We start from the raw sequence: 12,989 nt of genomic DNA, 5'->3' as shown, positions 1-12,989 counted from the left end.
CACTTTTTCACACAGGGCCATGTAGCTTTGGATTTTTTTCTTCCTCATTAATAAAACCCTTCATTTAAAAACTGCATTTTGTGTTTACTTGTGTTATCTTTGACTAATGTTTAAATTTGTTTGATGATCTGAAACATTTAAGTGTGGAAAACATGCAAAAAAGTAAGAAATCAGGAAGGGGGCAAACACTTTTTCACACCACTGTATGTGCTAAATTTGAAAAAAATCCCTCAAAGAATGTGATATTACGTTCATGACAGTGGGACGGACGGACAACCTGGAAACATAATGCCTCTGGCCCTGGCTAGTGCCAGCCCAGAGGCATTACAAATAGATGGAGCATGTTTCTTTGTACGTCTACAACTGCTCAGATGTGCAAAGTTGCAGTGGAGTTCTTGGATTCTCAAAAGTAAAGCTTTCAATAAGATTTAACCTACATGTTTAAGCATTTCAAAAAGGTATGGGATGAGAAAGACCAAATTAATTCTTTAAGTTTTAGAACTTTTTTTTCTCCTTGTGATCACATTGTGTTTGTTTGCAGGACTGTGACTCCAACAAACAAAGTGATTATGATCAGTGCAGCCATTTTGGCCTCCTCGTATACAGTGCTTCCTGTCTCGCTATTCAAGTCACCCTTTGAGTTTAAGGTTGAGCAAGTAAACACAAACACGTAAAATCAAATACCTTTATTCAGTTTGTGCAAGTTGTACAACAGATGGTTGTTCCAGGTATTCGGAAGGTACAACACTTTACACAATTCTGACTAGGTCTTCTTAATTTGTGTAACTCTGAAATGGTAACATCCAATCACAACACTACTCAGGTTAAATGGAACATATGGCTTCTGAATCATCTACACAGTGGAGGGAACAGAGACGACGGCCCAACAATCGCACACAGGATGTTTTCTATCTCAGATCACATTGAGTGAGAAAGAAAAACATCTGAAACGATAATCTCCGGTACTAAATATAAACTTCAGTGTGTAGTATTCAAGTTGCGTTCGACAGAAGCAACAGATGTTACTTGCACTTGGTCCTTAATATATTTTTACTCTGGATGTGACATCGGCAACAAAAACATCAGTGACTAAAACTTCGATTTAAAATGTTAATGGGAAAAGGAAATAAAAGCTGGATTTAAAAGGACAAATGCTTTCCTACTAAAAGAACTGTAATTTCTTATGGCAACCAAACCTTCATTAATTATTTCAGCATTTAATTTTAAGTATCACATTTACACACAAAAGAGAAAATGGTGCTTGTTAAGGCAAAGTATAAAACTCTGCAAAAGGAGGTGTGCGGTGGAGTAGGGACAGGTCAAACATGAATTCAAACGCACGCCAGTGGTTGCTATAAGAATGGCAGTGATAAATTAGGATCTAAAATGTTTCAGATCCTCTCAACTGAACTTGTGCTGTTTTGCAAGGAACCATTCCAGATAGAATATAAAACAGGGTTCCCACACATTTCTACTGATGAAGTTTCAAAACCTTTCCTGTGACTTTTCCATAATATTCTAACCCATTTCCACAACTTAAAGTTGTTAAAACAGGTAAGCCTATACAGAGATACAGCCATCATTATGAGACACATACTTAAGGCATGTGCGCATAAGCAAGCTCCTGGCGTTTGATAACTTTACTCACTTGTTAGACATTCCTGCCACCAACTAGATGCATATGCCAACAGACCAGACTGGCACATACAGGTACTTTGCAAGCTGCAGTTAACCAGCTACACATAAGCTTCTGTTTCTCTCCCAATGTCATAGCTTATTTCTCCACCCCCCCAAAAGGGGGCGTGGCCTTGGCAATGACGCCATGCACATCTGGTCTGTGATACTAGTGACATTTCAACAGTCATGCAGCGCAGCAAAAGCTTCAAGGAATGTATTTTGCTTAACGCAAGACATGCTCTGGGATTTTTAGTAATGTATTTTAAACTACAGCCAAAACGATGTATTTCCAAAACTCTGTTAATTCCAAACCACTTCCAAACCTGGTTATCAGTTTTTTCCAATTCCAAAACTTTTTCAAGTAGCTTCATGATTATGGGAACCCTGTGTAAAAGCAAAAACCGACAGCTGTGAGGTCAGTGCAGAATCAGCATCAACAGAAAAATAACCACAAACGAGGCATTCCTCACATGAACGGTCTAATGATTTTACAACGAACACATACTTTGCTAAAACGGCATTTTAACTCATGCAATATTTGCCCCGCGGCCTCAAGCAGAAATTACTTCACACTATGTTCTGTGGCTGCACAATGTGGAGAAGAATATAGAAGAAAAAAATAAAACAAGAGGAAATCAGTCAGTTTCTTAGAACATTAACACCCAAGCACAAAAAAGGTACTGAAAATTGCAGGGTGCACAGTATGATGTGCCACACAACAGCTGAGTCCTGGACTGCCATCTGGATGTCCATCTAGGATAGAAGAAAAGATGCGTGAGTGAAGAATGAAAGTGGTTTAAAAACTTTTGTCTCATATTCAGACTCTTAATTGGGTTTGAGTAGAGCGGTAGCCCACAGAATTTATATTTCAGGGAGAACATCATAGTCTGACGCACCTCGTTCAGCTTCTAATTAGAATTCCTTTGCCTCACATTCTTGTCTTTGTGGTTTGCAGTAGAATTGCTCTTCCTGAAAAAAACATGTTACAGAGCAAACATGAGTTCTGTAAAAATATATAATCTGCAGAGACAAACAATATATGGAGCTGCTGAGTTTACTTACAGAGGAGCAGAGCCTGAGTCGTCATCTGTGAATGATCAATGAAGGAGGGCAAACAAAAACAAGAGTCAGTTGATAGCAGGTTACATGTCTGTTACTGGTGTGAGCAACACATGCCTGCCCCCCTCCCCCACAGATGATGGTAGCAAACGTTAGAACATGACATCCTCTGCAACATGATCCAATGAGGTTATGTTCAAATCCAACTAAACATGAACTGAAGCATGCCAACCTGCTGCATTTCTGGCAATGAATGATGTAACAAAATCCTTTTACGCAGCAAATCTACACACAATCATTTATGTTCTATAAAAAAGATGTCACTTAACAGACTGCTGTGTCTTTTTTGCAAATCTGTGATAAGATTTGAACATTTCTATTCATGAACATTTTTGTACACTGTCTAGAGTCACCCCTTAGCATCACAGAGGCTCATGCAATACAAGCAAAGAACACCAAATGAACACTGCAGCGGCTGTAATAAGATACAGAAACAGTAAACACCTTTGAACTGGCAGAGCTAACACACAACCTGGCATGTACAGTGGCAGTATCACACCGGAGCAAGAGCACGTAGTCACAACTTAAGGCTATCTCTGTGGCCAAATGGTGAATGAGACAGATGTAAATGATGTACTGACCTGGAGAAGAGGGTTGCCTATCATTTATCATGCATAAAGTACAAGATGCAGGAGACATGCAGACAGAATGCTGAAACCTCTCACTTGTCAACCTGTTCAAGTTCATGTCAAACCATTACACTAGCTTACGTGTCTCATTTGACTCTTTCATTGGCTCAGACGCATGTTTTAAAGGGGGGACCAATAGAGAGTGGGGAGAAAATACTTTAAGCTTGCTCTGAATGCAGGGCCAGTGAAAGAGTGACCAAATCTTTGAGCGCATTCCTCTTAGAAGTGGTGACTATGAAAGCAGTTCATTCAGACTCCCATAGCTTTTTCCACTCGGTCATCTCAGCTCAACCACTTCAGTCTGACATGCAGTTTTGTCCACTTACCAAAATGCAAAATCAGCAGCGAACAGAGAAGTAAAAATGTAAATAATAAAAATAATAGTTGCTATCACAGATCGTTTATACAAAAACGGAAGCTAACTCCTGATCCTCAGTTTAAAATGTAAATTATAGCAAAATCAAAGACAATAAGGATTCATATTGAAAGCATGCAACTACAGTCCATACATCCCCATTTTAATTGTCTTAATAGTCTTCAACATGCCACTGAGGGATATAAATCTTCTTAAACAAGGCCTACAGTTTGACACATTCTTGTCCTGTTGGAAGTTGAATGATTTCAAAGGGGCTTATTTATGTTCTTTTAGCCACACATTACAACAAAGGGACAGAGGATGCAGGTTGGAAAATGTCCATATCTGCCCTCAAAATGTACATTTACTTCCTGGTGGATATTTGGTCACTGTAGTAGCAAACTATTCATGATATTAGGGTATTTTTCCTCTACCAAAACCTGTGTAATTTAAATTCCAGTAAAATAGGAAAATGGCTGGCAAGTTTTGGACTTCATTAATGATTGTGGCGAATTGACAAGTAAAATTCTCAACTCTGAGTGGCTGTTCACACCAAAAACAGTACTGTGTTAAAATAGGACAATACTGCTGACGACGTGTTGCTTCAAATATTGGTGAAAAGATTAAATACGACCTAGGAGGCCTAGTAATTGTATCAGTAGCACTTTGAGTGCTTTACGATGAGACAACTGTAGTAAGTTATCACTGTAGTGATAAACCATGGGCACAAAATAATGTTGGGCCTTCGGTCAACGTCTGTCGCCCAAGTTTTGGCAGTGTGTCCTACACTGTTGACACTAACTGTTTTTTTTTGGGGGGGGGGATAATTTAGCATGTTGAATCGGCATCGGAGACAGCAGAGCCCGTCAATTAATAAAGTCTTTCTGATTGGCAGTTCTGCTCAGAGCAGGTAAAGAGAAAACAGAAGTCACGAAATTAACAAATGGCTAAAGTCAAAAGCGTACAAGAGCAAAACAAATTTGTTAAATGAGGTAAGGTTATGTTTTTAGCTTTTTGTTTATGTTTTATTCGCTAGCGCACAGTAAATATCTTTTGTTCTTTTCACATCAGGTTGTGTTGTCAATGTGCTAACTGGCCAACTAGCATCTTTAATACGTCTAATCCCTAATACAGACTACCGCTGCCTGCTGGCATGGAGAGTTATTTCCTCTCACATGTGCAGAACGTACGTGCTACCTGGCTGTTTGCTGTAGATTTTGAGGTGTGTTCAAGTGCAACTTTTTAGCTGAGATACAGGTGACATGAAGCGAGGCAATGGTCAGCCTTTAACAACACTAGCTTGATGTCGGTTTGGTGTGTTTGGGCCTTTGTATTTTATCGTTTGCAAGGTTAAACAGCACAATAAGCCTATTCACATAACAAAATAATGTCACCTTGCATGTATTTGACTGGGAAATTCAGTGTCAGACCAAATGACTTATTTGCCCATAACCTGCCCCTTTTTGTTTTTGAGCCAGTGTTTTTTCACACAGTGCTTATGTCAGTTTGAATACAACCGCAGAGTTGTAGTGGTGGAGGTAACATGGTGTACGTACCGTCGTTGATCTCATCAGGCTTTCTCCTCTTCTCATAGATGAAGATGATGGTCACCAGGATGATGACCTCGGCCACGATGCCAAGGAAGGGCCAGAGAGCGGCCAAGCGACTGCGGACACGCAGGTGGATCTTGTCAGTAGTTGTGCCAAGTTCATTGGTTCCGGCACAGACGTAGTCTCCAATGTCGTTTTCGATGCTCAGGTCATTAACGGTCAGAGTGGTCTTGTTAGGGGTGCTCTTGATCTCATATTTGTCACTGGTGCCGTTGAAGATAGGCTGAGGGTTGTGTTTAAGCAACAAGTCAGTCATGCAAATAGCAAGACAGGTGTGACCATTCATTATTATTCAATGTTCTACAACTGAATTACTGGACATACATCATTTACAACTTATGAACCATCACAATATTTAAGCTGTTAAAAATGTTTATGTCCACCGGTTTAGAACTCTAGATCAAAAACATCATAAATAATTTTAACACATACTACTTGGACACCATCTTCCTCTTTGTGCCAGTTCCAGTTAGTGGGCAGTGGATAGCCATGGCTCACACAGACCATCACACCTTTGTCTTTCTCATTGCCGTGCTCAGAGTGCTTGTAGGCAGCAACGTGGGGAAGTGCTACAGCAGGAACAGAAGCACATATTCAGATTAGAATATGAAGGTTTGTATATTAAATAAATAAACTGCCTTCATTGTTTATCCTGAAGCAGGAGGCATCTTCATATAAGAGTTTGAAGGAGCTACCGACATTGTTTGATTAATTCCCATTTAATCCCCAGTTTGCTGAACTTCAGTTCAACTCAATTATCAAACGGTCTCCCCTGTGTATGTGCAGATGACACCCAGTTTTCAGCTGTGTTTGATGCAGATTGATTTTCTTAAATGGTGATTTGCACAAAGAGAAAAAAACATCAGAGGAAATCAGGGCTTATGTCCGGTAAGTATCTCTCAATAAAGCTCCAGTGTTGCAGATGTTCAGTGACTTATGTCTCTACACCAACCACAATTTTAAATAGCTTCAAGCATACAATAAATGAAATGTATTCCTGGTAAATCCCTAGGCCCTGTCTATACTTGATGTTGTGAACAAATGGCCACATATAAGGGCTCATTTATGCTCAATGTTTGATACCAAATCATGTCAAATGAATTTTCCCCAAACATGGTTTCTGTCATTTTAGATATTCATTCTCATTATTTAATTTCATAAAATGGCGGATTTGCATGATTGACAGCTGTATGTGCCAATCAAGTGCTCGCCATCTATAGCACTGCCTGCAACTGGTCGGATGACGGGAACTCAGTACTGCAGAGGAAGCTATTGCGCAGACTATGGCTCTAAATAAAGTCACTAGTGCCAGATGGCAGCGCCGGTATCCAGGATATTTTGGCTTCATTTTTGTAAAGTGAAGGTAAATGGAGACTTCCACATCCATATAGCCAAAGCCTGGCCTTAAATATTAGCAGTACTTACTGTTAATAAAAACAAACATCAAATTACGTTTCCTGGAAAACTGCTGCCGCTTAAGGATAAACTGTATGTAAAACGTCTATAAAAACATTTACAACCATGTTAAAACCCCAATGTAAACACATGACATAAACTTGACATGAAATAACCAACGAATACAACTCTGATCTGTGATATTTATGAATTAACTTACTTTTGACTTCAATTGTCTGCTTCACCTCTGGATCAGTCAGAAACACACATTCATACTTTCCACCAGAGCTGTGGGTGATCTTGTCCAAACTATGAGAGGAAAACAAATAAACGATGTGAGAACTCTGAGTGTCACTCCTAATTAATAGACCACAGGTAAATATTTCTCTGTAGATGTAGCCTAGAGCAGGTGGACCAACTCTGCTGATGCCACTTCAATGACAGTGATTAGTTTTCCACTTAGTTGAGTAGAAAATTCACAACAGAACTCTGTGTATGCTCAAGAGCCGGGGGTAAAAAATAAAGCTGCTTGTCCATGCAACAAATATTTCAAATTTCCCCTGGTAATCACAATCCCACTTTTGTTTGGTGCTGCTGTCCCGTACAGTTCTGCCTGCTCTCTCTAATGGGGAATTAAGGTCAGGGCAAGTGAGCACACTGCTAGGGGCGCTTATCCCTGCTGCCAAGACTACCGGCAAAGCTGCACGACTGCACGGTCCATCTCTCTGCTAATCAAGAGCAGTGAATGCCTGAATGGCGCCCCTAGCTTTGCTGCTAATGGAGGCAGCCAGGGAGAAAGGGAGAGTCGTGAGAGGGGGAGGGACGTCACGACAGACAAGCAAAAGGCAGAGTGCGATGGAGAGAACATTAGAGAATAAAGATGGACAGTGACTGTAGTAACAAAGCCAGAAAGGGACAGCATAACCATCAGAGTAAAGGACTAGAGCAAGACACTTTCAGGCTACAAAATGGCTTTCTAAACCAATGACACTCTTAAGTATCAAAGCCAGCTCAGCTTTCCATTTTCTAGTATGGTTAATTCACTCAGTACCGCTGAGTAAATGATCATAGGATGAGCATATTTACAGTGCCATAGTAACTGCGGGGCAGATCTGCTCATATGGCACAATTGGGTTGATGTAGCTACTTACCGGAGGACTGTGTATGAATGGGCTTCATTGGACTTAGATTCTTCCAGGACTTTGCCATTGTGCACCCAGTGGGAGCCCTTGCTGGGAAGGCTGGACTCTGTCAAGTTGCAGCTGAGGATCGCGGAGGTCTGGTTGGTGACCTCAGGAGGTTCGGTGATGATGTTTGGGCCTTCAGATAAACAGAGACAAAAAAATTAATCATTTGCCATCCTTTTCTAAAATGTAAAATTTCAGCTAACTGGCATTAAACAGCATTTTTGCAGGTATAGACACCAATGCTGCCCTACAAAAGCAAAACCCAGTAACTACATATTTGGCCATGTTAGTTTTAACTTGTATCTGGTTTTCTGTTTTACAATATAAAAATATTATGCCATAGAAATGTGTAATTTCTGTGAAAGCTTTTTACATTTGCAGTAACAAGAAAACAGAGTACCTGCACTTTGGTGTGTAGTTACTGAACTCTGCCTTTGTAGGTCTTAATACCTTTACACTCCATTACTGACCTGAAGGTATTGCCTTGGAATGTATCAGTATCACTGGGTGATTCGTTTTTAAGGCATGTTTAATTTACATTTTGGCTCTCGACACTCAACAATTGTCTTTACAAAAATAAATGATTAATGGAACTAAATGTCATCGGGCATACCATGTATGTGACAGTCCTATTATCGCACTCAATAAGCGAGGAAATAAAAAGGTAGGCAAGGTAGAAGAGGTCAACTATGAGACCACAGCACTTGATTGTTTCAGTTATTCTTCTTACTCTTGCCAGGGTGCAAATATAGATTGGGATTTTGTTAAGACAACAACTGTTGGGTGTCAAGAGGTTATCGAAGTATCACCAACTATGTTATCGGCATTATCCTTCAGCTTACCGAGTTTGAGGTGGAAATCCATTCTCACAAAATAGAACAAGAAAACAGTGTGACACAAGAACAAGTTCTGAACAAATGCACAGAACTTTCCAATAAAGGTGGAAAGAGCTCCCCAATACGGGGAGATCTGTCCCACCGACACTAGAATGGAGGGGAAAACAGGAGTTGTACTGGAAATCTAAAAGATACAGTAGTCTACAACAAGGTCACAGGGAAAAGATCTTTAAATACATGCAGAAGAAGCAACAGGAAGGGGATGAAAAACTGTTGGCAGTTATCGTTGCCAATCACATGGTAAAATGTTATAATTAAGGATTTTTGCTTCAACTGGGTGAAGAAACTGACCAATTCAAAACAATAATACTGGACCACAAGGCAGAAAGATACCCCATGGCTGAGTCTATTTTTCATAAGTAGTTGCCATCTTCTGTGCCTTCAGTTCAGTCGGTTATGGGCCACAGGAATGGTCTACAAGCATTAAACAAAAGGGGCATTGCCAATGTTAGTATCAATTAAGGAAAACGCTAGCAAAATAAATATCTACCAAGAAGCGATAGTAATCAAGAAATCTGACACCCCTTTTTTTTGTTTTTCTTCAATTACATACTGTTTACATGCAATAATTTTCCTGCAGGAGCCATCTGCAAATTTCCAACCTTATGACCAGTATTATATGAATGACAGCCTATCATAACGCTACCTAAGCCTTGAAACAGGGTAAAAAAAGGCATCAGATTGAAGACATTATGTATCAAGTAACACGGGATTAGGGAGCGGCCCAGCCATGCTTTATGACCAGGTTCGGTTTCTACTACAGGATAACCGTGGAGCTTTTGAGGAGAGGAGAGGGAAGTGTGGACTGGGTGAAGCAGGATGGAGAGGGTACTGGACCGGGAAACATGGGAGTTGAGTGTAACAGGAGCTGAATGTCCAGGACTTCACTAATGAGGAGATAACAGCCAAGCTACTTTGACCGGAGTCTCCTCATGCTTCCTCTGCCACTCACTTTCGATCACAATAATGTTTGCCTGCGAGCGGATCCACTTGATTTTTGGCGTCTTCCTCAGATCATTGCGGTCAGGGTCGTTGGAAGCGCGGCACTCGTATGTGCCTGAGTCGTTGAGGGTGAGGCTAGTGAGGTGAATGGTGCTAGTGGCATGTGCTATATATGTGGCATTTATTTGCACACGGTCATACCGTGCCCCGTCAAAGAGCTGGGTGAAGGTCTCGTTGGGCTCTTCACCCTCTACAAACCACCACTGCACCTCAGGGATGGGGTTCCCTATCACCTCACAGTGCAGCTCTGCGCTGTCATCGATCAGCTTCATCTGAGACAGGGGAGACTTGATAAAGCCCGCTGAGCATGGTTTACAGTCAGCCCAGCGACAAGAGATTTCAAGAAGTTTTTGAATGTGGTGGGTTTAAAGCAAGCCAGGTGATTTCATGGATTGGTGATAAAAGGCCGTGATGGAAGAAAGACAAGCAAATAGGAAAAAGAAAGAAAAAGAAACAAAGTTAATTAAACACAAATGAAATGAAAATATGAAAGTACGCACATAGAAAAAGCATAGATCAGAGCAGCATTTCCCCCCCAATTATTTTGATCATTCCTGGTACTCTGACCCATCAAGACAAAAAAAAGAAATGCAATTAGGGATGACCTGAGCTGATCTGAGAGCACAGCATAAAGCGGCACACTCAGTTAGGCCTGTCACAATAACTACTTTTATTGGACGATGTATTATTCCAGAAATCAATAATTTTGAGACCATTTCATGTTGCTGACTTAATGACGATATAATAGCATAATATTGCTAGTACACCCATTCGAAGAGCAATGCTATCCTAATTCTTAAAAATATTCAACCGTTGGAATTGAGTGTATGAAAAAAAACAAAAAACATATTTTTTATTAAAAGTAATTAACATCCGCTAATACATACAAGAAAGTATATATAAAATATATCTTATTTTAGTATCTTCGTAGGAGTAGCCCCAAAATACTCATTTGAGACTTAGTAAAAAAAACTGGCCAACAAAAGTAAAACCAATTTATGCCTCTTGGGGCTAATGAACAAGCTTAGTGAAGATCCCAGAACACAGCAGGTACCTCCGTAACCAGGTGGTTTGCTGGAGGATTTATAGAGTGGAGGGTGAAGTTGTTCGAGGATAAAACTACAAATGACAGACTTTTTGGCTCATTGCCTGGGGTTGGCAAGCTAACCGCCATCAGGACGGTGTGTCTTCCTTTTCAAAAATGCAGCTGCAGGCTAACGGTAAGCTGTGTTGTGTCATCTTTGAAATGTTGTTTAGTTTTTCTTCGGACTCGTGCAAAAAGGCGAGAGTAGAGAGAAAGAGAAATCTTAAAATGGTAAGGAAAACCCTGCTGTTGGCTAAAATGTTGGTGACATTCTTATGTCACTAAACATGCATGTAAACACAACAGGCAACATCAAGGCCAGCAAAATGATTGAGGTTATGTCCTTATATCGCAAGATAAATTGAAAACGTAATTGTCATGACAGGCCTACACCCAGTTTCCAATTTATTATGTACATCATGCATCAGGAAGGCCATGGTGTTTCTGTTTATACTGTTATAGAAAGGTAATCACTCAAGGCTATAATCATTTCAGAGGCTGTAATTTGTGTTGCAGTTGAACTGTGCAGCATTGCACTTGGAGGTGTTTCTTTTAAGGACTGGGTAATCATCTCTGTGACACACTGAATTCTTTATCAGTGGATTTTTTTAGTGTCAATTCAACGTACCAAATTAAGTGCCTTTAAAGGCCTTATATTAGCAATTACTCAATAATTCATGTTGGGCCTGTGAGCTAAAAAAGCTTGATCAAGACATCCCTAAAGGCAGTTAAAGCAAAAAAGAAATACACAAAGCAAAAAGACAACAACAGAACATTAAAAGCATCCAACAGCATTCCTATGAAATCAATACAAATGAATGAAACAGAACATGAAGAGAAAAGCAGATGAGGTTGAAATGAAAAACATTTCACATAATAAAAATAATAATAAAAAATAAATCCATGAAAGCCTTGGGACATGCAAGCATTCTGAGCCGGTGCCATTTCTCTGCTGTGCCTTGTGTCACCCAACGGTGGTTAGGGTGTTGAATTACACATCGCCTATTTTTCAGAACATTCTGCAAATGGCTTCATGCAGGGTGTACACATGACATCAATGTTTGTGAAAGTCAACACAGTCAGTCTCCACTGAGTGGCAAATTGAAACATACTGCATTTGCCAGTGACACATTCACATGGGAGGAACATTAAAAACACTTGTTTTTAGCTGTTGCGCAATCAACTGTACCGAACAGATTAACAAAGGCATGCATGCATTGTTTGAATGAAATGTGCTGGTCAGCTTGATTAGGGTGTCAAATCCTGCTTGGGTGTGTATCAGGAAACTTATTTTGTGGCTACACTTTAAAGCGTACAAACCCCCGACTGACTGTTGCATGCATGCAATGCATTTGCTTCCAGATATTTGTTTGCTTTCAAGTATCGCAGCTCTCCACAGTCACAGTGGGCTGGTTGGACTTGTTTGGGCACTCAGTGGTGGTCAGCGGGATTATACACTTAGGTGGGTCCAGTGAGGAATAACATTCTCACGCTACAGGCCAAGACACGGCCAGCTTTTCAATCCAAGACTAATACAGGGCACAGGTTAACAGCACAAATGAAAATTGAGTTTATCCTAAACTTACATATCTGTTTTTTGTTGTTGTTGTTTCACATGCAGACCCTTTTTCTAGATTCCTTTGATGAAAATATAGTCAAGTACAGGTAAAGCTAAATCAGTGATTCCTCTCTTAACACATTATACATGTTAAAAAATGCTTGTTGAAAATGCACAAAGATTTCTGTGTCCAGGATTTTTTTGGGTGGGGCCTGAAAACATGGCTTGATGACGCACTAAGTACGTTTACATGCACGCAGTAGTCGAGCTAAGCTCATAGCTCAGCTAATCAGTGAAGTCGGACATATTAGGCCCGTTTCCACTGAAGAAGTTCCTGGTACTATTTGGGGGGCAGGAACTACTACAGGAACGTCCTCTCGCTCGGCCCTCTCAACCGCCGTGTCTCCACTGAGAGAGCGGAGTACGAGGAAGGTTCCTGTAAAGTTACGGGCTCTGGATGTTACGTAATCGTTGCGC

At 40.4% G+C, this 12,989-nt stretch overlaps 1 protein-coding gene across 1 annotated transcript in view; it reads right to left on the bottom strand.

The window, feature by feature from the left end:
* Positions 1 to 671: 671 nt before the first annotated feature.
* bsg (basigin) overlaps positions 672 to 12,989 on the bottom strand; it is a 17,429-nt gene continuing 5,111 nt past the window's right edge. The window contains exons 2-8 of the mRNA XM_050054876.1: positions 7,937 to 8,105; positions 7,006 to 7,094; positions 5,823 to 5,959; positions 5,337 to 5,613; positions 2,740 to 2,764; positions 2,574 to 2,646; positions 672 to 2,430 (exon numbers count right to left, since the gene is read on the bottom strand). Coding sequence (XP_049910833.1) covers positions 2,586 to 2,646; positions 2,740 to 2,764; positions 5,337 to 5,613; positions 5,823 to 5,959; positions 7,006 to 7,094; positions 7,937 to 8,105 — 758 coding nt within the window. The 3' untranslated portion in view covers positions 672 to 2,430; positions 2,574 to 2,585. The remainder of the gene's footprint in view (positions 2,431 to 2,573; positions 2,647 to 2,739; positions 2,765 to 5,336; positions 5,614 to 5,822; positions 5,960 to 7,005; positions 7,095 to 7,936; positions 8,106 to 12,989) is intronic.

This window comes from Epinephelus moara, chromosome 10, assembly GCF_006386435.1.
Source record: "Epinephelus moara isolate mb chromosome 10, YSFRI_EMoa_1.0, whole genome shotgun sequence".
Lineage (NCBI taxonomy): Eukaryota > Metazoa > Chordata > Actinopteri > Perciformes > Serranidae > Epinephelus > Epinephelus moara.
Note: the sequence above shows the minus strand (reverse complement) of the source record. Positions and strands in the feature narration are given on the sequence as shown.